General features: G+C 43.8%; 1 protein-coding gene across 2 annotated transcripts; it reads right to left on the minus strand.

The window, feature by feature from the left end:
- Nucleotides 1-5,910: 5,910 nt before the first annotated feature.
- Nucleotides 5,911-21,858, minus strand: LOC117034567 (zinc finger protein 850-like). 2 transcript variants are annotated; one of them, XM_033127642.1, is made up of 3 exons: nt 21,622-21,858; nt 20,359-20,485; nt 5,911-10,867 (listed from the first exon to the last, which is right to left on the minus strand). In XM_033127642.1, exons 1-3 carry the CDS (start codon nt 21,652-21,654, stop codon nt 8,043-8,045), a joined length of 2,985 nt encoding a protein of 994 aa, XP_032983533.1. In that variant the 5' UTR covers nt 21,655-21,858; the 3' UTR covers nt 5,911-8,042. The 2 variants fall into 2 exon arrangements, with proteins under 2 accessions (XP_032983533.1, XP_032983534.1); XM_033127643.1 differs by lacking the exon at nt 20,359-20,485.
- Between the last annotated feature and the right edge of the window lie 2,644 nt (nt 21,859-24,502).

Raw genomic sequence — 24,502 nt, forward strand, 5'->3', positions numbered from 1 at the left:
TTGAGGCCGACTCCTTTTAGCTTGATTAGGGGTGGGGCCAAGGTACCCGGTTAGAGGGGACGAGCTGGGACCGGAGGCCCCACGTGGAACTGTCCATACATTGGTCCCCTTCTAATGTGCAGAGGGTTTTAGCTCTAGTGGACACTGGCGCAGACTGCAGTCTTGTTTATGGGAACCCAGAACTGTTCCCTGGACCAGCAATCTGCATTGATGGCTACGGGGGAAAGACTGTGACTGTGAAAGCTGTTTCCTTACCACTGGGTATAGGAAGGCTTCACCCTTGTACCTACAAGGTATATGTCTCCCCCGTTCTGGAGTATATTCTAGGAGTGGATGTGCTACATGGCCTCAGTTTACAGACGTTGATTTGAAAGTTCCGTCTCTGGATCCGGGTGGTGAAAGCGGTGACATGCGGGCATGCTCACCACCCTCCTTAAGTGTTGCCACAGCCCCGGCAAGTGGTTACAGTGTACCTTCAATAAACGATTTGATGGCTAGTCTGATTGTCTGCTTGGGAACATATCACTGCATAGTGGACTTGGCCAATGCTTTTTTCTCCATTTACATTGTACCTGAGTGTCAAGAGCAGTTTGCTTTTACTTGGGATGGGCGGCAATGGACTTTTCAAGTCCTTCCACAAGGACACTTGCACAGCCCCATTATCTGCCATGGGCTTGTAGCCAAGGATTTGACACAGTGGGGTCACCTGTCCTCTGTGGCCTTGTTTCACTATGTTGATGACATTTTACTAACACCTGATTCTCTTTCAGATTTAGAGCTAGCAGCTCCCTCTCTTCTCTGCCTCCTGAAGTCACGTGGTTGGGTGGTGAACGAGGAAAAGGTCCAAGGCCCTGGCTTATCTGTCAAGTTTTTGGGTGTTGTGTGGTTGGGTAAGACAAAGATCATACCTGAGGCGATTATTGACAAATACAAGTCTTTCCCTGGCCGACCAAGGTCTCCCAACTGCAGATGTATTTGGGTCTGCTGGGGTATTGGTGGGCATTTGTACCCCATTTAGTACAAATGGGGTGACCCTTGTATAACATGATGAAAAAGGGGCCTCATGGGATTGGACAGAGACCATAGACCAAGCCTTTGTTGCCACTAAACGGGCAGTGCAGCAGGCACAGGCTCTGCAAGTAGTAGACCCTGGCCGACCATTTGAACTTGATGTTCACGTAACCTAAGAGGGGTGCGATTGGGGCCTCTGGCAACAGCAGGAGCGTCTCTGGTTGCCAGTGGGAGTTTGGTCCCAATTGTGGAAAGGAGCGGAAGTCCGCTACTCTCTAATAGAGAAACAGCTGGCTGCTGTGTACGCAGCCCTAGTGGCCACAAGAGCCATCACAGGAACGGCACAGGTATTGGTTCAAATAACCTATCCCGTCCAGGGTGGGTCCGTACGTGGACCCAGGGACCCAAAACAGGGATGGCACAGACCATCACCCTCGCCAATTGGGGTGCCTACTTGGAGCAATGTACCACCCTTAGTTCAAGCCCTTTGAGCACAGAACTACAACAGGTCCTGGGGCCTGTGGAGATTGTAGCCCAGGCTAAGCCAAGCGCTCTGCCTAGAAGGAGGACTTGGAGCCCTCACCCTACAGAGAAGGACAGCCCCCAGTAGCTGAAGATGCCTGGTTTACTGATGGTTCTAGTCAAGGTGCTGCAGCCATTTGGACGGTATTGATGTGCAGCCCAAAATAGAACCATTTGGTTTGATACTGGGACGGGCCAGAGTAGCCAGTGGGCTGAGCTATGGGCTGTGTGGATAATCAGCCATGAGCCCGGGCCCCTAGTTATTTGTACTGACAGCTGGGCGGTGTTCCAGGGCCTAAAGCGGTGGCTCCCTACGTGGAAACACCAAAACTAGTTGTGGGGTCAAGCCATGTGGCAGGACCTCTGGGACCTAGGGCAGAGAAAGGAGGTGATCCTAATGCATGTCACAGGTCACTCCCCCTTAGTGTCCCCAGGTAATGATGAAGCAGATGCCCTAGCATGGGTCCAATGGTTAGAACTGGCCTCTGCTACTGATGTGGCCCATTGGCTGCATAGGAAATTGCAGCACGCTGGAGGCGGAACCATGTGGCAGGTGAGCAGACACTGGGGTCTGCCTTTGAAATGGCAAGAGATAGCAGATGTCTGCTATGACTCTGCCATCTGTGCCCAGGACAGCCCCCAAAAGCAGGGGCTCTCTTGGGAGACACAGCAGATTATGCGAGGGAGGGTGCCCCTCACTTGCTGGCAAGTGGATTATATTGGACCCCTGGATCCCTGCCTAAGTTCCACAATGCGATGTATGCGTTCACAGCAGTGGACACTGCTACGGGGTTGATGTTTGCTTGGCTGTGTCCAGCTGCAGATCAGCGGCATACAGTGGTCGCTCTTACACGGCTGTGTGTCCTCTACGGGCACCCCCAAGTCATTGAAAGTGACAGGGGTACCCATTTTATGGGGCAAGAAGTGCAGCGCTGGGCTGCCAGGATGGATGTACAATGGTTGTTTCATACCCCGTACAATCCACAAGCAGCTGGCATGATTGAATGCTACAACGGCCTTTTGAAGCAAGGCCTCCGGGTGTCAAAACACCCTCCCATGTTGCGCAACTGGGCCTCTTGTCTATGGGACGTCCTGAGAGTCCTGAATGAGAGACACGGAAGGGAGGGCCTGCACTAGTAGAAACTCTGCTACATGAACAGCTGCTCCCATTCAGTTTACTACAGGTTACTACAAGTGAGACTCTGTCAAAGCCAGGCCACGGCAGAAATGGAAACATTTTGCTGCCAGCACCCACATGCTTGAAAGCAGTGGAACTGCAGCAATGGAATTGGCCCTGGTGGGTCAAAAGCCCCTAGTCGGTTGTTGGGCCTGATAGTCCCATGGGGTGCTGGTTTGACCCATGATTTGCAAGTGACACCAGGGGTGGTGGCCAAATGGCCACTACAAGTGACTGTGGTACATGGAGGTCCCGATGCCAGGATGATTTTGCGGGGAACATATGTGCTCTCACTATGGCCTATTATGGGGTCCCCTGTTCTGTTACATGTTGAAACTACGCAAGGGACCCCAAGTACTGCCATAAAGGTCTGATACCACAAACCGGGAAAGGTGCCAGTGGCAGTGACCCTCCTTTCCCAGGACAAAAAGCTATCATGTATCCTCCCAAATGGAAGGGATTTATCATTGTTCGTTCCTAAAACTGCTATTTCTTTCCACCCATACATGCCTATAGGCTAATACGACACAGGGCCCCTCGTGGGAGACGCTTGTCACGTAGATTGTGAGGTGAGACCCTGTAGGGGTAGAGTTTGGAGACAGAGTCCCAGAGAGCAGTTTCCAGGCTCTCAGCCTCATGTGGAAAGGTCCTGGCTCGGGTAGTAGATGGCCAGCAGCTGTGATTGGATGGCCATCAGCTGTAACCAGTTAGCCATTAGCCACTGATATAACTGCCGTGGCTAAGCTAGCAAGGGCGGATTGCAGTTCGCACGGTGGATTGCAGCTAGCAAGTGAGGTGGGTTGGCAGAGAAGTGGGCGGCAGGCTGCGGATTGTGTGGATCCTGCTTCCTGTGACTCCAACCCAGCCGCCAGCGAGAGTATAGTGGTATGACTCCCCTACTTATGGCTCTGTGGGTGTTCCTTTTTGGCCTCGCCATATCCTGCGTTCTTATGTGGGGAGCGGGACCAGAGATCCCGCATGACATCCCGCATGACAGATGGGATATCCTAGTATTGCATGAAGCGGCAAGGAAGGCCTTTGTAATGTAGAGTCTCTGGTCCCGCTCCCCGCACAAGAACGCGGCATATGGTGAGGCCGAAAAGGAACAACAACGGAGCCATAGATAGGGGAGTCATATAACTGTATTCTTGCCGGCGGCTGGTCGAGGCACAAAAGCAAACATCCGCCAGTATCCCAACAAGGGGTCTTCCTGCACCCCAGTCTCGCTGGCGGCCAGGTGAGACACACGAAGTGGGATCCACATGATCTGCAACTCACCATCTGCTTGTCTGCCAACCAACAACCCCACTTGCTAGCTGCTATCCACTGTCCGCTTCTCTGCCAATCAACCAACCAACCCCCCCTAGCATTGCCACGGCTGTTATATTAGTGGCTAATGGCTAACCGGTAACAGCCAATGGCCACCCAGCCACAACAGATGGCCATCTGATTACAGCTGACGGCCATCTAATAACTGAACCAGCCCCTTTCCACGTGAGGACAAGAGCCTGGAAACTGCTCTGTGGGACTCTGTCCCCACAGCCTCCTTACTGAGAGGCCATTGACAAGGATGAACCGTGTGGGGTTTTTTTGGGGGGGGTGGTGGGTGGGTGGAGAGGTGTACTTCTCTTTAAAGATAAACTGAGGTACAATAAAATTTTGAAGAGTTTGAGTAAACACCAGTTCCAGTCAGGCAGCACCAAACTGAACTAGGGGAAAGGCTTCTGTAGAGCAGAAGGGGAAACAATGCAAGGAAATTATTTGATTGGCTACAGCTCACCATCATTTGGGAAGGCCTACTTGGTTGTTTGTGATTCGTTGTTCTTAGGTTCAATTTCTTACCAATGAGGCATTTGAAAGAATTTAACCTGGCTTAGGTTTCCCAGTTTGCTTACATAGGCAGCAGACATTGGAACCACTTCAGACTAATGACCTCCTGGTTTTACAGTTCCAAGCCAAGGAAACAGGTGGCTAGGTTGCTTCAGTGCCTGGAGCCTTCACAGGGCTCCTTGGCAGTGGAGGTCCTGGGACTCAAGCCCTTTTTGCCAAGCCCCCTTAGCCTGCTTGGTTCACTACAGACACTCAGAAGAGATCCACTAGAAACCTTAGCTCTCCTGCTCTGTCCGAGTCTGCAGATGGCCTGGAACTGGAGGGAGGCAGACTGGCCTTTCCTAGAAAACTTGTTTTCAGTTTCATCTTTGCATTGACCTTCTTCATCAGCACTGCCAAAGGACTTACTAGAAATGTTACTTCTCAGCCCCAAACCCAAACCTATCAACTCAGACATGTGGAGTGAGGACCAAGTATCAGTGTTTTAAGACACCCTAAATTGATGCTGTGGTTCCTGTGGACAGGGCAGTGTTTCAGAGTCTTATTCATAAAGAAAAAGTGAAATAGACATAACTTATGAAAGAAAATAGGCAAATGATAACAGAAGTTGTACAGAATATATACAAGTGGCAAATAAAGACATGAGAAAATGCTCAAAATCAAATCCCTGAGGAAATGCTATTTCCTCACTGAGATATTTCCACACTGAGATAGCATTATACATTTACTAAAAGGGTTAACATTAAAGAATGACCATATCAAGTATTGGCAGGGATGTAGAGGAAATAGGACTCTCATACACTTTTGGTGGAAGTGCAAAAGGGAACAATAATTTTCAATGAGTTTTGCAGTTTCTTTAAAAGTTAAACACTCACTTACCCTGTGATTTAGGCAATGCACTTTAACAGAAATGAAACATCTCTCCATATAAAGAATTGTAATGAAAATTTTCACAGCAGCTTTATTTGCAACAGCCCCAAACTGAAAATAGCCTGACTGCCCAAAGATGAATGGAGAGAAAATACTACTCAGTAAAAGAATTAACTACTCATATAAGCAGCATTGATAAATCTCAGGACAATTATGCAGTATGAGGGAATGGAGGGAAAAAAATAAACATTAAAAACATTAAAAAAAAATTTTTTGTTGGGGAATATTGGGGGACAGTGTGTTTTTCCAGGGCCCATCAGCTCCAAGTCACTGTCCTTCAATCTAGTTGTGGAGGGTGCAGCTCAGCTCCAAGTCCAGTCGTTTTCAATCTCAGTTGTGCCCATGCGGGAATTGAACTGGCAACCTTGTTTTTGAGAGCTCGCGCTCTAACCAAGCCATCCGGACACCCCTTCAGAAGCTCAGCAGCAGCTCGTCATATTCAATCTAGCTGTGGAGGGCGCAGCTCACTGGGCCATGTGGGAATCAAACTGGCAATCCTATTGTTAAGAGCTCACACTCTAACCAACTGAGCCATCCAGCTGCCCCCACTTTTTAAATTTCAATCATGTAAGTGTAGAAAAATCCAAACTAATCTGTAAACAGAGTAAATCAATGGTTGTTGTAAGGTCCAGGAAAGGCATGGAGATAAAAGGACAGGAGACAAATATGCAACTGACAGATGCTCATTCTAATGGTTATGATGAGTTTCACAGATTCTTACACATGGAAAAATGTATCAAAGTGTAAACTTTAAACGTGTTTTAATGCATGTGAATTATAACTTACTAAAGCTTTAAAAACTATTCGAAATAAAAAATCTAGATCTCCCACTCTTTTCAGAAAATAATTCTTTTGTTAACTCTATATTGAGTCTACAACCTCTTCTGTCCCAGCGAGGTCTGGCCTCAGTGGCAGCAGCTAGCAATAAAGTAGAGATATGGTCATTATCAGGACTGCGATGATGGTTTCCTAGGTTCACACTTATGTCAAAACTCATCAAATTGTACATTTTAAATATGTGCAGGTAGTATATGTAAATTACACCTACTGAAGCTTTAAAAAAATGGCTCAAGATAAAAAAAATCTTTATGTCCCAATCTTTTTGGAAAATAGGTTTGACGACCCTATATTGACTTGTCTCTCTCCCCATGCCCTCTAGGGGTCAGTATTGCCTCAGTGGTAGCAAACACGTAATGAAAACATTTTCACCTGAATAAACATGAATGCTGCCTGGGTCTAAAGAGCCACATCCCCAGCCTACAGATCCCCTTTTTCCTCTTTCCTGTTGTGCAGTAATGATTTTGAGGCAGACATCACTGAGAGTCTACGGGAATCCAGAAAACCTTTCAATTATTTTTATTTTTTCTGACAATGACATCGGCTACACAAGATAAACATGCCTGGAGGTCCTGAGTTTATGTACACACTTATCATGCAGTGACTGGAAACATTTCTGGATGCACTTTTAGAAGAGGCATGTTCCATTTAGTTGGTGCAGTCTCCTCCAATCCCTATTAGGCTAGTGTCTCTGTACCAAGTATGGTTTCCTTTGGACCCAGTAACCTTACACCCAGTGACCCTAGCTCAATGAATTGCGGACATCAGGGCACATGACTGTAGACTTGGGGAGACAGCCCCTCAACAATGCTGGTATAACCTGTGATACCTGCTTTGAGTAAAGGAAAAATCATGCAATTCTCAGAAATACCTGAGGATCTCATACCTGCCCTCTCCTCAGGGTGATCTCTGAGACTCCTAAAACACACGACATCCAGGCCTCAAATGAGGACCAGAAGAAAGCCCTTCAGTCCTGCCTAAGCCACCATGAATAACAATGCAAATTTGGTCAAAACTGGCAAGTTGTTTCCAGGCCTTACCCAGGCAGAGAAAGTCTGAGACCGCTAGGAAGTTGTTCACCTCTTCATACTTGTAGAACCCCAAACAGTTTACAAACCACCCCATACAATAAACAGAACACCAAAGATTAAAGAGGACTTAAATAGTAAGGCCTTAATTATTGTATAAACCAAAGCAATGTGCAACAGGCACTTCTCAAGTTCATAAGTCAGAAGCTGAAAAAACTCATCACTTGTATCACAAGACCAACACGTCCCTGGAAAAGGTAGTCATTTCTCTGCACACTGCCAGCCAAACTCATGATATTCTCTAGGCCAACAAGGACCCAGGTCCATGTCCAAAGTTGTCAAGGAGGGAAACCTGACCCCCTAAGGGCTCAGGTTACTCCTCATTTGTAACAATACATGGGTGGCCAGAGGTCAGCTTCCCTGAGCACATTAGGGTGGTGGATGATGCAAACTCGGTGGACCTGCCAGGTAGTAAAGGTGAAATGGCTTTAGCCACACAAACTATTATAGAAGCAACATAAACCTGGAAAGAACCCTGGGCAAATCAGAAAGTGCAACATATTTACATAAGCTTCCCATATAAATGACATGTATGGGGAATCTTGCCACTGTACATACTCAGATGTATGAGATTCAATTCAGACAGATGGCTCCTCAGAGTTTTCTCTAGTGGTTACATGGAACAGAAAATTGTATTCACTGCACACCTACAGCTTTTCTCTAGTGTGAATTCTCTGATGTTGACAGAGAGTAGATTTTCGCATAAAAAATTTCCCACATTCACTGCACTCATAAGGCCTTTCTCCTGTGTGACCTCTCCGGTGTTGACTGAATTGGGAACTATCTCTAAATGACTTTCCACATTCACTGCACTCATAAGGCCTTTCACCAGTGTGAACTCTCTGATGGTAACGGAGTTTGGAGCTACAGATAAAAGATTTCCCACAATCAGTGCACTCATAAGGCCTTTCACCAGTGTGAACTCTCTGATGATAACGGAGGGTGGAACCAGAGGCAAAAGATTTTCCACATTGACTGCATTCATAAGGCTTTTTTCCTGTATGAATTCTCTGATGGTAAGAGAGGGTATCACTACTGGCAAATGATTTTCCACATTCACTACACTCGTAAGGCCTTTCTCCTGTGTGAACTCTCTGGTGTCGAACCAGTATCGAGCTACTAGTAAAAGATTTCCCACATTCACTGCACTGATAAGGCCTTTCTCCCCTGTGAAGTCTTTGATGATAACCAAGACCAGAGGTAGAGGTAAAAGATTTCTCACATTCACTACACTTATAAGACCTTTCTCTATTATGAATTCTCTGGTGTATTGAGAGGGACGATTTGTGGCTAAAGGATTTCCCACATTCACTGCACTCATAAGGCCTTTCTCCAGTATGTCCTCTTCGGTGTTTATTGAATTGTGATCTATCCTTAAAAGATTTTCCACACTCACTGCACTCATATGGCCTTTCTCCAGTGTGCACTCTGTGATGATAACGGAGGCTAGAACTAAAGGTAAAAGATTTCCCACACTCACTGCACACATAAGGTTTTTCTCCTGTGTGAACTCTTTGATGGTAATGGAGGGTAGAACTAGATGTAAAAGATTTCCCACATTCACTGCACTCATAGGGCCTTTTTCCTGCATGAGTTCTCTGATGATAGCAGAGGGTGGAGCTAGAAGTAAAAGATTTCCCACATTCACTGCACACATAAGGCTTTTCTCCTGTGTGAACTCTCTGATGTTGAATGAGTGTCCACTTATTGTTAAAAGATTTCCCACATTCACTACACTGGTAAGGCCTTTCTCCTGTGTGAACTCTCTGGTGTAAAATGAGGTTATTTCTTCGAATAAAGGACTTCCCACATTCTCTACACTCGTAAGGCCTTTCTCCAGAATGAGTTTTCTGATGATACTGGAGGTCAGACCTAGCGATAAAAGATTTCCCACATTCAGAACACCCATAAGGCCTTTCTCCTGTGTGAACACTCTGATGATAACGGAGGGCAGAGCTAGTGGTAAAAGATCTCCCACATTCACTGCACTCATAAGGCCTTTCTCCAAGGTGACCTCGCTCGTGATACTGAAGGGTAGAGCTACAGGCAAAAGATTTGCCACACTTACTGCACACATACGGCTTTTCTCCTGTGTGAATTCTCTGGTGTCGAACAAGTGTCCACCTATTGTTAAAAGATTTCCCACACTCACTGCACTCATAAGGCCTTTCTCCTGTGTGAACTCTATGATGATAACGGAGGCTAGAGCTAAAGGTAAAAGATTTCCCACATTCACCACACTCATAAGCCTTGTAGCCTGAGTGAACTCCTAGGTGTATAATGAGATTATTTCTTCGGGTAAAGGACTTCCCACAATCACTACACTCATAAGGCCTTTCTCCAGTGTGAACTCTGTGATGATAACGGAGAGCAGTACGAGTGATAAATGATTTCCCACATACACTACACTCATAAGGCCTTTCTCCAGAATGAACTCTCTGATGATAACGGAGATCAGACTTAGAGATAAAAGATTTCCCACAATCACTGCAGCCATAAGGCCTCTCTCCTGTGTGAGAGCTCTGATGATAACTGAGGGCAGCGACAGAAGTAAAAGATTTCACACAGTCACTACACTTATAAGGTTTTTCTCCAGTTTGAGCTCTCTGATGTCGAATGAACACTGAGCTATGACTAAAAGATTGAGTACATTCACTGCACATGAAACTGTTTTTTCCATTGTGCCATCCCAGGCGATGAATGAGGACAGATTTGTGACTTAAGGATTTCCCACATTTGCCACACTTGTACTGCTTTGCTCCAGTCTGAATTTTTCGATGTTGATTGAGGGTTGAACTTCCCTTAAAGCGTTTTCCATATTCACTACACATATAAAAACTTTCTCCAGTGTGGACTCTCTGGTGAACAACAAATGAGGATTTATACCTAAAAGTTTTCCCACATTCACGGCACACAAAACGCTGTCTTTCAGTGTGAACATCCCTGTCCTGAAGAAGTATGTGTTGGGCATTAAAGGCTTTCTTACATTCTCCTGAAGTGTGATGATTTTTTCTTTGTAAAGTTGCTTCCCACTGGGTGGTTTTGTTTGGTTCCTCCCTGGTATGAGTGGCCTGTTGTTGGAGGTGTCCTGAGGTGATCAGAAAGTCCTTCCCAACCTCCCTGCAGGTACAAAGTTTCTCTGACACATGGAATCTGCAGCTCTTCACAATCAAGGACCTGTCCACACTGCTCCTGAAGGGTGTCTCTCCCATGTGCTGCTTCTGGTGCTGGTGCATGTTTGCACTGAAATAAAATCGTTTTGCACATGCCCCGCACCTCAACAGTTTCTGGCTGTGTTGTGTTCCCTGCTGCTCAGCCAAATGGAAGATATCTCTCAAGACTGGACCACACATCTTGCAGGGGTGTGTCTTCTGGGAAGTCGGAGCTCCCTCAGGAGTCCTGGCCTGTGACACTTCTACACAATCGTTCTGTTCAGTGGGTGCCTCCACATCCCCTGCTCCACAGCAGCAACCTGCACACAAAGAAATGGTGGTGAAGTACACCTTTACTATAAGGAGGGGACAAACCCACCAGATGTGCATCTGTCACATGCAAGCATGAATGTATAAAATGCTTTCCAAAACAAGAAAATTGGAATTCAGTTGAAAGACTGGCTGACTATTATGTTACTGGGCCTCTAAGGTCACAAAATGGTAGAGACCTCACCAGGGGAAGGACACAAGGACAAGGTATGACACAGGAAGAGAGGAAGGGCATACAACTCATTTCCTCTTCCCACAGCTTCCTGCATATTCTTTTCTGCTGCAGATATGAGGCTGGGCAGAAGTGTGTATCCAAGCCCAATTAAAATCCAATTGCAATAAATTAGCTGCTGTCCAAGGTTAATTTAGGGATATATGAAAGACAATGTTGATGAGCATTACAGAAAGAGAGTTGAAAGAAATGGGTGAGATGTGGAGTTGAGAGAGGTAAAGATTATCCCTGGGCTGGAAACCACAGTAGAAATGAAGAATAACAGAACTAACAAGTCAGCAAAGTGTTAACAGTAGAAAAGGAAGGGCAGAAATGGGGTGTGGCTACTGGCAATGGCACAAAAACTCTGGTTGAACGGACATGTTCCTGGCATGATGTGAACACAGCCTTGATGGCACAATTTCCACAGTTGCCACTCACAAGGACCATACCCCGACACCCGCTCTGTCATGACTGGAGTCATGTCCATCCCATGATGCACAAAGGACTTTTCCCTGTAAGTCCTAGTTGGGAAACTACATGGGACATAGATGATATGAGTCCCAAGGAAAGAACAGAGAAGTGAATGGCCAGCACTGTCCCAGAGCAACAAGGCACACAACAAACCCAGAAAGAAGATCTAGATGAGTGATGTCAGCATGATGGTGGAGGAAACCAGCCCTCACCACAACAAAAAGAAATTAAGAAAGATATCTATAAATGAAATTGGCCCTAGAAGGCTCAAGAGTCCAATTAAGATACTATAGCAACACGGTGAAGCATAAAAAGGAGAATAACTACACAAAGAGGGTTGCTGGGGACATCAGCTTAGTGAAGACACCTGAAGAAGAAAAAGAAATAAGAAAGGTGGGGACCATGTGCACCAGCCAAAGGGCAGATGCCATCACATTCTTCAACATTCTGCTCTGCAGAGGACCCCAGAAGCCTTTGACTCAGAGATCCTCAACAACCCCTATATAGCTGTGGACCCCCACAGTTTGCACAGCAGAGGACACCAAGTGTCTGCAGGTGTGGACCCCAGCTGCCTGCTCAACAGAGGACACTGGATGCTTTCACATTAAAGTAACCAATAGCCATCACCACAGGAGCCTACCAGAAAACAGTACACCGACTTGCCCCCAGCAAAGAAGGAGCTATTGCTTCATTCCAGGATCAGGGAAGCCATGTCCCTCAACCCTCCACATGCCCCAGGCTCCAGAGCTGCAAATGCTTCATGGATGCCCATTTTCCATAACCTGACTCCACGGCTGTCATGCGAGTGCCCATTTCTCAGGCACCAAAGCCAAGCTATGGCCACTGTGGGGTAGCCTGCACCTCTGCACCCAGGGACACTGTCTCTCTGTGTGTACATGTGCAGCGGCCACAGGTTCCATTTTCGATCAGTGTGATTGCCTCTCACACAGCAAAGTCGATGTCACTGCAGGCTATTCATCATCTGGGACCCTAGAACTGCTATTGCTCTGTATATATTCACATCTTAGAACCCAGATCCATACCTGTTCCACAGCTGCCTGAAAATCAGACACCAATGCTACCACCATCATGAAGGTGCCCAAGGGCTGGCATCATGAGGAAACTGCTCAACCAAAACATTTCCCATGGGAGAAAGAAATCAGGAGGTCCTGATCAACATCTACTGGTGTGGACACCCAAAGCCTTAACTGTTGAGGACTCCTGCAATCTTCACTGACCTCACATGACAGAGGTGCAGGCACTAAGCTGTTGGGCTTTCTTGTAGTCAGAATTCCCATACCCTACCAACCTAGCACACTCACACCCACACACAGGTGAAGATCTTCCCCACCAAAACCTTTCCATAAAGTCTGGAATAAATTCTGCTCTATGAAATATACTGACGTCAACACAGGGCTACACCAAAAAACAAAACAAAACAAATGAAAAATCAAGGAAATATCAACCCCCACAAAGGAACACAATAATTTATCAATCACGTCAAAGAAGTGCAGATCTGTGAATGGTTAGAAAAAAAATTCAAAATAAATGATTAAAGGAAGTTCAGAAAGCTACAAGAAAACAGACAATTCAACAAAACAAAGAAAACAGTCATACAAACAAAATGAGATTTTCAGCAGAGAAATAGAAAACATCAAAGAAAAAAACAGAAATTATGGTGCTAAAGAATACAATGAATGAAATGAAAAATGCAACAGAGAGTATCAACAGTTAACTTGATCAATCAAAAGAATAAGTCTGAGAGTGAGAAAGTAGGTCTTTGATCCAGAAGAAAAAAGAGACAAGAACTACAGAGAGTGAAGAATGCCTACATGAATTATGGGTTATCATGAAACAAAACAATATTTGAATTATGAAAGCCCTAAAAGAAGAAAGAAGAAGGGGTAAAAAGCTTATTTAAAGAAATAATGGGGCAGCTGGTTGGCTCAGTTGTTTAGAGCACAGTGCGCATAACACCAAGGTTGCCGGTTCAATTCCCACATGGGCCAGTGAGCTGCACCCTCCACTACTAGATTGAAAACAATGACTTGACTTGGAGCTGATGGGTCCTGGAAAAACACACTGTTCCCCAACATTCCCCAATAAAAAAATAAAAAATAAATTTTTTTTAAATAATAAATAATGGATAAAAACTTCTGAAATCTGAGAAGTGATCATCTAGGTACATGTTGCTCATAAATCCCCAGAGATTCAATCCAAAGAGGACTGCACCAAGACATATTATAATAAACTCAAAATAATGACAAAGAATTTTGAAACCTGCAAGACAAAATAAACTCATCTCATTCATACAAGGAAACACCGTAAGAGTATGAGCGGCTTTCTTTGCTGAAACACTGCATACCAGGACAGAGTGGGATGGCATGTTCTAAATGCTGAAAGGAAAAAACTGCAAGCCAAGCTACTCAAAAATGAAGGAGAGACACTTTCCCAGACAAACAGAAGCTGAAGTAGTTCATCGCCATTTGCACTACCCTACAAGAAATGCTATAGGAAGTTGTTCAAGATGAAATGAAAGTATACTAATTATTAACATGAAAACTGAACCACTGGTGAACTTAAGTATAGAGTCAAATTCAGAATACTCTAATACTGTAATAGAGAATAATACAAAGGACAAAACAGAATATTAAAAATAACTATACTCACAACAATTTGATAATGGTTACAAAATATAAATTTTGTATATATTTTGACATATTTGTGTATATTTTGATATAAATTATGATATCAAAAATATAAAATATGTGTGGGGGTCTGTAAAAGTGTAAAGTTTTTATATGCAATTGAACTTACCAGCTTAAAATAGAATGTTATGAGATGTGATAAAAAAAATACAGTTAATGTTTAAATTTAAAAAATTATTACAGTAAAATACATATTGCCATTAATTCCCTCCCAAAATATTCCCCCTTGCTTCTAACACACTTATCCCATTCAGAAAGTGGCAAGTGGTTCTTGCCACTTTCTGAAGCAGTTCTGGAAGTCCTCTTTTGTGAATGTCTTTAGTTGTGCTGTTGTAGCTGCCTCAATATCCTGAATCAATTAAAAATCTTTACCTTTCATGGTCATTTTGACTTTAGGGAAGAGCCAGAAGTCGCATGGTGCCAAATCCAGTGAATAAGGAGGATGGGGACACACTGCAATGTTTTTATTTGACAGAAACTTCCGTACCAGAAGTGATGTGTGACACGGAGCCTTTCCATTATGATTAAACAATACGGTGAATGATGCTCCTGAGCGCCATCCAATGGAGAGGCAGGGATCTTCAATACAAGAAGTGGCACATTGAACATTATTAACAGCATGTGTGACAAGTTTCAACTGGTTTGGTGCAGTCAGTTGGGTTCAAGCTACAATTGAGAGAAGTATATTTTCAAATGTGCCGTAAGTCATCCTCCATCATGACAATGCTTCATGTCACACATCGCTTCTGTTATATAACAATTTCTGTCAAATAAAAACATTACAGTGTGTCTCCATCCATCTCATTCACTGGATCTGGCACAGTGTGACTTTTGGCTATTCCCCAAAGTCAAAATGACCATGAAAGGCAAACGCTTTGAATCAATTCAGGACATCGAGGCAGCCATGACAGCGCAACTAAAGACACTCACAAAAGAGGACTTCCAGAACTGCTTCAGAAAGTGGCAAGAACGACAGATAAGTGTGTTCGAAGCAAGGGGGAGTATTTTGAAGAGGATTAATGGCAATATGTCTTTTACTGTAATAAATATTTTTAATTTAAAATCACCATATTTTTGATCACACCTCGTATAAGGTATTTTATATAAGTCCTATAGTAACTACGAAGCAAAACCCTATAAATACACAAGAGATAAAGACATCTAGGTTCATGATGCTCTTAAGTGGAATAAAAGCATACCACCAAATCATTAAATCACAAAGAAAGACAACAAAAGAGGAACAAAGGAACTACAAAACAGCCAGACAATAATAAACAAGATGGTAATAGTAGGACCTAATAAAATTCTCCAACTAAAAGACATACAGTGGCTGAATGGAATAAAACAACAAGACCCAACTATATGCTGCCTACAATAGAGTAACTTCAGCTTTAAGAACACACAGGCTGAAAGTGAAGGAATTGAAAGAAATATTCCACCCAAAGGGAATCCAACAGAGAGAAGGAGTAGCTATACTTACATCAGACAAATAGACTTTAAGTCAACAAGTGTCATAAGAGACAAAGAAGGTCGTTACATAATGATAATGGAGTCAGTCATCAAGAAGATATAATAATTATATGGATATATGTACCACACATCTAAATTAACTATTAAGCAAATAACACCATATCCGAAGGTAGGAAGACAATAACAGAATATTAATAAAGAATTTCAATATCCTCCTTTCAACAATAGGTAGTTAAACAGACAGAAATTAATAAAGATATATTTGAATCAAGTAACATTTACAACAAATATATATATACCAGGGGTGCCAAAAAAATATATACACATGACTTCATCTTTTGTTATTATACACGTCTTCATCTTTTGTTATACACAACTTCATCGGTATATATTGAGTATCACAATTTTAATACAGTTTTTTTCCTTTATTAAAAAATGTATACATATTTCTGGCACCCTCTGTGTGTGTGTGTGTGTGTGTATAATATATATGTAAACATTCCATCCTATTACAGCCGTAAGTCATCCTCCATCATGACAATGCTTCATGTCACACATCGCTTCTGTTGTATAACAATTTCTGTCAAATAAAAACATTACAGTGTGTCTCCATCCATCTCATTCACTGGATCTGGCACAGTGTGACTTTTGGCTATTCCCCAAAGTCAAAATGACCATGAAAGGCAAACACTTTGAATCAATTCAGGACATCGAGGCAGCCATGACAGCGCAACTAAAGACACTCACAAAAGAGGACTTCCAGAACTGCTTCAGAAAGTGGCTAGAACGACAGATAAGTGTGTTCGAAGCAAGGGGGAGTATTGAGAATTCTATACATTCTTCTCAAGTGTGTATAGAATATTCTGTACGATAGAGCCTATGTTACATCAAACAAGGCTTAACAAATTTTAGAAGACTGAAATCATATCAAGTACCTTTTCTTAACACAATGGAAAAAAACTAGTAATCTGTAACAGGAGGAAAGCTGAAAAATTCACAAACATGTGGACATTAAACAACATAGTGCCACCCAATTAATCAAAGAAAAAAATCAAAAGGAAAATAAAAAAAAATTTTTAAACAAACAAAACTACATATGGAATGTGCAAAAGTAGTTCTAAAAGAAACGTTTAGAGTTATACATGCCAATGTTAAGAAAACAGAGATCTCAAATAACCTAAATACCTTGAGAAACTAGAAAAAGAACAAAGTTAGCAGAAAAAAAGGACAAAACAAAGATCAGAGGAAAAATAAATATAAACTAGAAAAACAAGATCAACAATATTAAGAACTGGTTTTTTGAAAATATAAACATTGATAAACCTTTAGCTAGATTAACAGAACAGAGGGAAGACTCAAATAAATTAATTCAGAAATGAAAGAAGAGAAATTACAACTGATAGTACAGAAACACAAAGGTACCCAAAAGACTACCATGAATGATTATAGGCCAAGGAATCAGATTCCCTAGAAGACACAGATAAATTGCTAGAAACATACAACCTACCAACACTGAATCATGAACAGAAATTCTGAATAGACCGATAAAAAGCAAATTAAATCAGCAATAAAGAAAAAAAAAAATCTCCCCACAAAGAAAAGGCCATGACCAGATAGATTCACTGGTGAATTTCAATAATATTTTAAGAATGATTAATGTTAATTCTTTTTAAACTCTTCCAAAAATTTAAAAGGGAAAAAACATTTCCAAACTCATTTTAGGAGGCCAGCATTAACCTGACACTAAAACGAAACAAGGGCACTGCAAGAAAAGAATATTACCAGCCAACATCCCTTGTGAATATAGATGTTTAAAAAACAAACAAAAAACCACCTCAACAAATTACTAGCAATCAAATTCAAAAGCACTTGGAAATAATCATAAACTGAGATCATGGTGGATTTATCCCTTGAGTTCAAGGATGTTTCATCATAAGCAAATCAATAAATGTGCTATACCATATTAACAGAATAAAGAAAAAAATCATATAATCATCTCAATAGATGCAGGAAAAGCAATTGACAAAATTCAGAATTCATTCATGATAAAAAAACAAAAAACAAGGTGTAGAAGGTACGTACCTCAGTATCACAAAGGCTGCATATAAGCCCACAGCTACCAGTGTATTCAACAGTGAAAAGGTAAAGGCATTTTCTCTAAGATCAGGAACAAGTGAAGGATGCCCAACCTCACCATGGCTATTCAAAATAGTACTAGAAGTCTTAGCCAGAACAATAAGGCAAGAGAAAGAAATGAAAAGTAAGCAAGTTGAAAAAGAAGTAAAGTTGTTTACAGATGACATGATCTTATATAAAGAAAACCCTAAAAACACCAAAAAGCTGTCAGAATGAACAAACGAATCCAGTAAATTTGCAGAATACAAAATTAACACAAAAAAATCAGTTGCATCTATATACTAACAATGAAATATCTCAATAAGAAATTAATCCCATTTATAATAGAATTAGAAATAAGATATTTTTTTATACTAGGAATAAATTTACACTTGGAATAAATTTAACCAAGAAGATGAAAGATCTGGACTCTGAAAACAGTAAGACACTGATGAAAGAAACCGAACACACAAATAAATGGAAAGATACCCTGTGTGCTTGGACTGGAAGAATTATTACTACTAAAATATCTCTACTACCCAAAGCAACCTACAGATTCAATGCAATTGCTACCAAAATTTCAATGGCATTTTTACCAGAAATCGAAAAAGAATACTAAAATTTAAACCACAAATGATCCCAAAAGCCAAACAATTTTGATCAAAATGATCAACATTACAGGCATCACACTTCATGATTTAACTACATTATAAAACAATAGTAATCAAAACAGAATGGTACTGGAATAAAAATAGACACAAAGACCTATGAGGTAGAATATAGAGAGCCCAGAAATAAATCCACACAGATGTGGTCAACTACTCTTTGACAAGGGTACCAGTACCTTACAGCGGGGAAAGGAATGTCTGTTCTTAAATGGTGTTGAGAAAACTGGATAATGCACATGCAAAGAAGAGAAACTGGGACCCTACCTTAATACCATTCACGAAAATTAACTTGAAATGCATTAAAAATTTAAATGTAACACTTGAAAATGTAAAACTTCTTGGGAAAAAAAAGACAAAAAACTCCTTGACACTAGTTTTGGCAATGATTTTCTGGATATGACACCAAATGCAAAGACAACAAAGGCAAAAATAATTAAGTCAAGCTACATCAAACTAAAAAGCTTCTGTGAAGCAAAGGAAGCAATCAATAAAATGAAAAGTGAGAAAATATTTGTAAAGGCTGTCTTAATAAGGGATTGATATTCTAAAATATATAACGTACTCATATAACTCAATAGCAAAAAAAAAACAAGGCAATTAAAAAATGGGCAAAGGACCTGAATAAATATTTTATCAAAGATCTAAAAATGGCCAACAGATATAAAAAGATGTTCTTCCTTACTAATCATGAGGAAAATGCAAATTAAGATGACAATATCACCTCTCACCTGATAAGATGGCTACCATCAAAAGAACAGAGATGTGGGGGGGGGGTATTAAAAAAAGAACAGAGATAAGTGTTGGTGAAGGTATAGACAGAATGGAACCCTTATACATTGAGGCTGGAATGTGAAAAAAAAAAAGGTCTAACATTATAAGGTGTCAGATGGACTAGACTTATCACGGTGATCACTTCTTTAGGTATATAAATGTTATAAGTGTTGAATAACTATGATGTACATGTGAAACTAATATAATATTGTATGTTAGCTATGTTTTCATAAATTTTTTAAAAAAGAAATAAAGGTCAAAATCATAGGAAAAGAGTAGAATGTCAGGATCTGGGGGGAAATGAGAAGATGTTGGTCTAAAGGTACAAACATTCAGTTACAACATGAGTAAGTTCTGAGGCTGTAATTAAGAGCAAGGTGACTATAGTTAATAATTATTTCATATACTTGAAATTTACTGAGAGTAGATCTCAAGCATTCTTACCGTAAAAAAAATAATAATAAGGTAACTTTATGAAGCGAAGATGTTTAACTTCACTGTGGCAATTATTTCACTCTGTGTGTGTGTGTGTGTGTGTGTGTGTGTGTGTATCAAATCATCACATTGTACACTTTAATATATACAGCTTTATATCTTGACAAGGCTTGGGGGAAAAGGACAGTAGTGTAAACACTACAAATCCTGTGGGAGGGTGTTGAAAAGAAGCCTGTGGTTTAGATGAGTAATGACCATGATAACATCTGCAATTCCTGGCACAGGAAGCAGGAGGAAATGATGGCTAAAGGAAGGGATCAAACCCTGGGACATAGAAGTGATATGGATCTGTCCCATTAACCCAGCTTACTGGTGAAATCCATTAAGCTCACTGAAATACTGACCTTGAATCCTTTCCTAAAGGAGTTCAATACAGCAGATATTGGAGCTGCAGGGAGAGAAGAGAGCTGTGCAAAAAAACCAGTCCTAGCAACACAGCAACCGCCCAGAAAACTGGGGAAGCAAGCAGTGCCCACAGTCTACAAGTGAGGACAGGGCACCCCCCGGGGAAAGGAAGGTGAGGCATGACAGAGCCTAGACCAGGTCACTGGGGAGGCTGTGAGTCTTACCCAGCGAGGATATAAGTGCAAAGTTCTCCAGCATCACATCGAGGTACAGGCGTCTCTGAGCCTCATCAAGGAGGCCCCATTCCTCCCAGGAGAAGAACACAGCAATGTCCTCAAAGGTCACTCTGTCCTGTTATAAGGGACAGTTGAAACCATGAACATTCTGTTTCTGAGAACCCACAGTCCATCTCCCCACACATCTATGCCACACTGATCCTCCAAATCTCCCCACTTCGGAGGAATTCCACACCTAGGTGCCATTGATGCCCACCCTATCTTCAGGGTCCCTTTATTCACTGTGTTCAGCTCTCAGCAACATCAGGCAGGATGGTACAGAGATGTAATCCAAGCTCTGGCCCTAGCCTGTAGTGTCCCATCCACCCTATCAATCAACTCCCCTGGAATGTGTAGATTGTAACTAGACTCAGCCAAAAGTGGGCTTATGCTTCACCCTCCAAGTCTCCAAAACTAGGGCCCTGAGGCCATCAACTCACACTTCTCAACATGCATATCATTCTGTACAATGTACCTCTCTCACATCTTCAGGTCCCAGTTGCATTCCCACAGCTATGCATTAAGGGAAAGCCTCATTTACTAACAATTGTCACCCCAATAAACTTTAATTTAAAAAAAAGGGGGGGAAAGCCTCAAATGCTACTTCGAAGGACTCTTCACATCTGATCTTTACTGCAATTTTAGCTATACCGAACCACATGTGAATTGCTGATGCAGGTGACCCACTTCCACTTCTGTGATGCACTTCCTGTCAGCAGCCACAACCCTCCTCTCTCCACTCAACGCTTCTTAAAACCCCAGCCCTGATGGTATGCATTACAGGAACAGTGGCTCACAATGACCGTATCTGCCCCAGACCTTATCCACCGGCAAGACGGAAACTCCGCAGACCACACCAAAGCACACCACAAAATTCAGGTGACTCCACACAGCAGTGCATAAGCAGGAGCCCTGCCTCAATGTCATCTTGTCGCGATTATTCCTCTGGCTCCACAGCCATAATGTCCACTCATCCCATCGAAGCCTTAGTTACCTGCAAGACTTTCTCTCACTTACAGTAACCGTGATCACTTCTCATCAGGCACCATCCTCTTCCTGACCAACTCCTAGCACTGTCATGATGACCTGTATTCCCCCATCTATGTGATCCACCGGGGCCTGGGCTGCAGAACGTGAGCAGGCGCCCCGCATCCGGGGCTTTAGAGTTCCAGTGGGGTGAGAGCGGTGAGAGCCCGGGGGACGCACACTCACCTGAGCCCGGCCCCTCAACGCGGCCGCCGCCATCGGACTCTGTGGGCGGGGCGGAAGCTGCGGGAGACGCGCAGCGGTCCCTGTCCGGGATCTGGCGCGGGTCAGCAGGGCGGCGTCGCCAGCCTCTGACCCGCGCCTGTGAGGCGGGGACCACGACTCCTTCACGCCTTTTCAGTCTGGCACCTGGATCTAGACCCTGCCCTCCGGAGCCAGAAGAGACCCGCAGCAGCAAGAATGGCCGCCAGGAGGAGGATAACGGAAGTCCCGCCCCAACAGGGTGAAAGCTCATGGAAGTATTTTCATCACGGTTTTTCACTGGCTCAACTCAGCGCAGTGTCTTTTGGGTAAGGTAGTTCCCAGGGTTCTTGAGCCTGAGGAAAGGCAGTTCTCCATCCTAAACAACCAGAACTTTTGCCACAGGAGGGATCCTGTAAAATGGTGCTCCTACCACAGCTGGGGTTTCTCATTGTTAGCTGCTGGCAAAAACTCAATTCTGACACTGTCTACCTAAAGATACCTTAAGAGCTCAGTCCCACAAGACTTCCCCCACCCTCACTTCATATGCTAATTGCAACTCCAGGTTACCTGTGCTTCTAACAGGCTATTACCGTATTTCCCCGAAAATAAGACCTAACGAGAAAATAAGCCCTGGAATGATTTTTCAGGATGCTTGTAATATAAGCAATACACCAAAAATAAGCCCCAGTTAAGAGTGTAAGAGACCGTTAGCATGAGAACTGCTATTTTAAGGTCAGGGTTAACAGCCCCTAGCTTGAAACAACCTAATTGTAAATTCCAGGATGTGGGCAGTTGCAGCACGGAGACCAGAAGTCCTGTAGCTTATCTTATACTCCTTGTCCTGTAGTTAATCTTATACTCCTCGAAGCTATGTAAGTCCTGTAGTTTATCTTGTACTCTCTGAAGCTATGGAAAATTACTGAGTGCCTTGAAAATGCTATATAAACCCTTGGCTTTAAGTGTTTGGGGTCCTTGTTAAAACCCGCTGCGTCGGGCAGAGACTCGGACCCCAGCTGGCTGGAAATAAACCTCGCTGTGTGACTTGCATTTGTAAGAGACTGTTAGCATGAGAACTGCTATCTTCAGGTCAGGGTTAACAGCCCCTAGCCTGAAACAACATAATTATAAAATTCCAGGATGTGGGCAGTTGCAGCATGGAGACTAGAAGTCCTGTAGCTTATCTTATACTCCTGGTCTCCTTGTCCTGTAGTAAATCTTATACTCTTTGAAACTATGTAAGTCCTGTAAGTTTATCTTGTACTCTCAGAAGCTATGGAAGGCCTTGAAAATGCTATATAACCCCTTGGCTTTAAGTGTTTGGGGTCCTTGTTAAAAACCCGCTGCGTCGGGCAGAGACGGGGACCCCAGCCGGCTGGTAATAAACCTCGCTGTGTGACTTGCATTATTGTGCGGGTTCTCTGTCTGTCTGAGGGGGACAATTCCGGACCTTAACATTTGGGGGCTCGCCCGGGACGCCCCCCCTCAGGGGAACAGACAACTCCCGATACCGAGGTTTACATAGGGAACCGCGGAAGGAGGTTTGGCCACCTCCGATAGGGGAGGACTGAAACAGGTCCTCGACCGGAGAGACTGAAACAGGTCTCTGCCCGGTCGCAGTTGAGAATTCTCACGGGAAGGAAAGTGCGGGTTACGACCCTGGAGGCTTCGTTACTTGAAGTCGTGGGAGACGTCCCCGACGAGAAGGTGGCCCAGCGACGTCCACAGTGGACGCCGTTTGGACGGGCCCTAGGTAAGGATCTTGAGCGTGGTGAGACTGGTGTGATTGAAACGGCGCCTGTGGATGTGGTGTGGTTGACCGGCCGGTGGGTGTTGAAGAGTCCCGTGCGAAGTTGTGTATTTGCTGGCACTGTGTCTTTTGTCCTTTCTTTTGCCTTTTCTTGGTTTCTCTTTGTGACAATTATGGGACAGGTTCAGGTAACACCTAAGACCCTGCTCCTGAACCACTTTCCTGAAATCCGCGCCAAGGCTCGTAATCATGGTGTGGAAGTGAAGAAAGGTAAGTTTGATACATTCTGCTCTGCAGAATGGCCTACTTTTAATGTGGGCTGGCCCCCCCAGGGAACTTTTTTCCTAGACATTATTAAGAAGGTCCGAGATATTATTAATCGGCGCCATCCGGACCAATATCCCTATATTTTGATGTGGCAAGCCTTAGTAGAGAGTCCTCCCTCCTGGCTTAAGCCCTTTATCCCCGACAAGCCAGCAGATCCCCCCCTCCCCCTTAAAGTCCTGACCGTTTCGGGACCCTCCTGCCAGTCGGCAGTGCCCACGGCCGGCCCGAAACCCCCGGAGAAGCCGACCCAGGGACCCATCCTTCAGGAGGGGTCAGACATATACCCCTCCCTGATAGACCTAGATCTGGAAGAGACCCCCCCTCCTTACTCTCCGGTGGCGCCGCTCCAGCCGCGGCGCGCGCCCAGCCCGATGGCGCCGCTCCCGCCTGAGGTTGCTGCTCCTTCCGAGCTGCCTCACTCTACCGCCTCCCCAATGGCTCCCCCTCCCCCGGGTTCCCCTGCCCCAGCTCAAGGGCCGGCGAGGGGATTGAGGCCTCGCAGACGCCGGGAAGAGACCCCAGAGGAGGAACCGTCCTCCTCCACCTCCGCTGGGGCGCCGATTCTCCCCGTGCGAGCACTAGGAGGAACTGGTCCAGATGGGGAGCGAGCATACCAGTACTGGCCTTTTTCTAGCAGTGATCTGTACAACTGGAAGGCTCAAAACCCTCCTTTTTCTGAGGACCCGAAAGGCCTAACTGACCTGTTCGAGTCTGTCATGCACACACACAGTCCCACTTGGGATGATTGCCAGCAGCTTCTTAAGACCTTATTCACCACCGAGGAGCGCG

Source organism: Rhinolophus ferrumequinum, chromosome 15 (genome assembly GCF_004115265.2).
Source record: "Rhinolophus ferrumequinum isolate MPI-CBG mRhiFer1 chromosome 15, mRhiFer1_v1.p, whole genome shotgun sequence".
Classification (NCBI taxonomy): Eukaryota; Metazoa; Chordata; class Mammalia; order Chiroptera; family Rhinolophidae; genus Rhinolophus; species Rhinolophus ferrumequinum.

Coding starts and splice junctions, on each gene's coding strand:
- LOC117034567 (XM_033127642.1), bottom strand. CDS start 21,654: ATGGCGGCGGCCGCGTTGAGGGGCCGGGCTCAG. Junction 20,486..21,621: donor CGTTGAGGGGCCGGGCTCAG/GTGAGTGTGCGT, acceptor CCCTTATAACAG/GACAGAGTGACCTTTGAGGA. Junction 10,868..20,358: donor TGCACTTATATCCTCGCTGG/GTAAGACTCACA, acceptor CTTTGTGTGCAG/GTTGCTGCTGTGGAGCAGGG.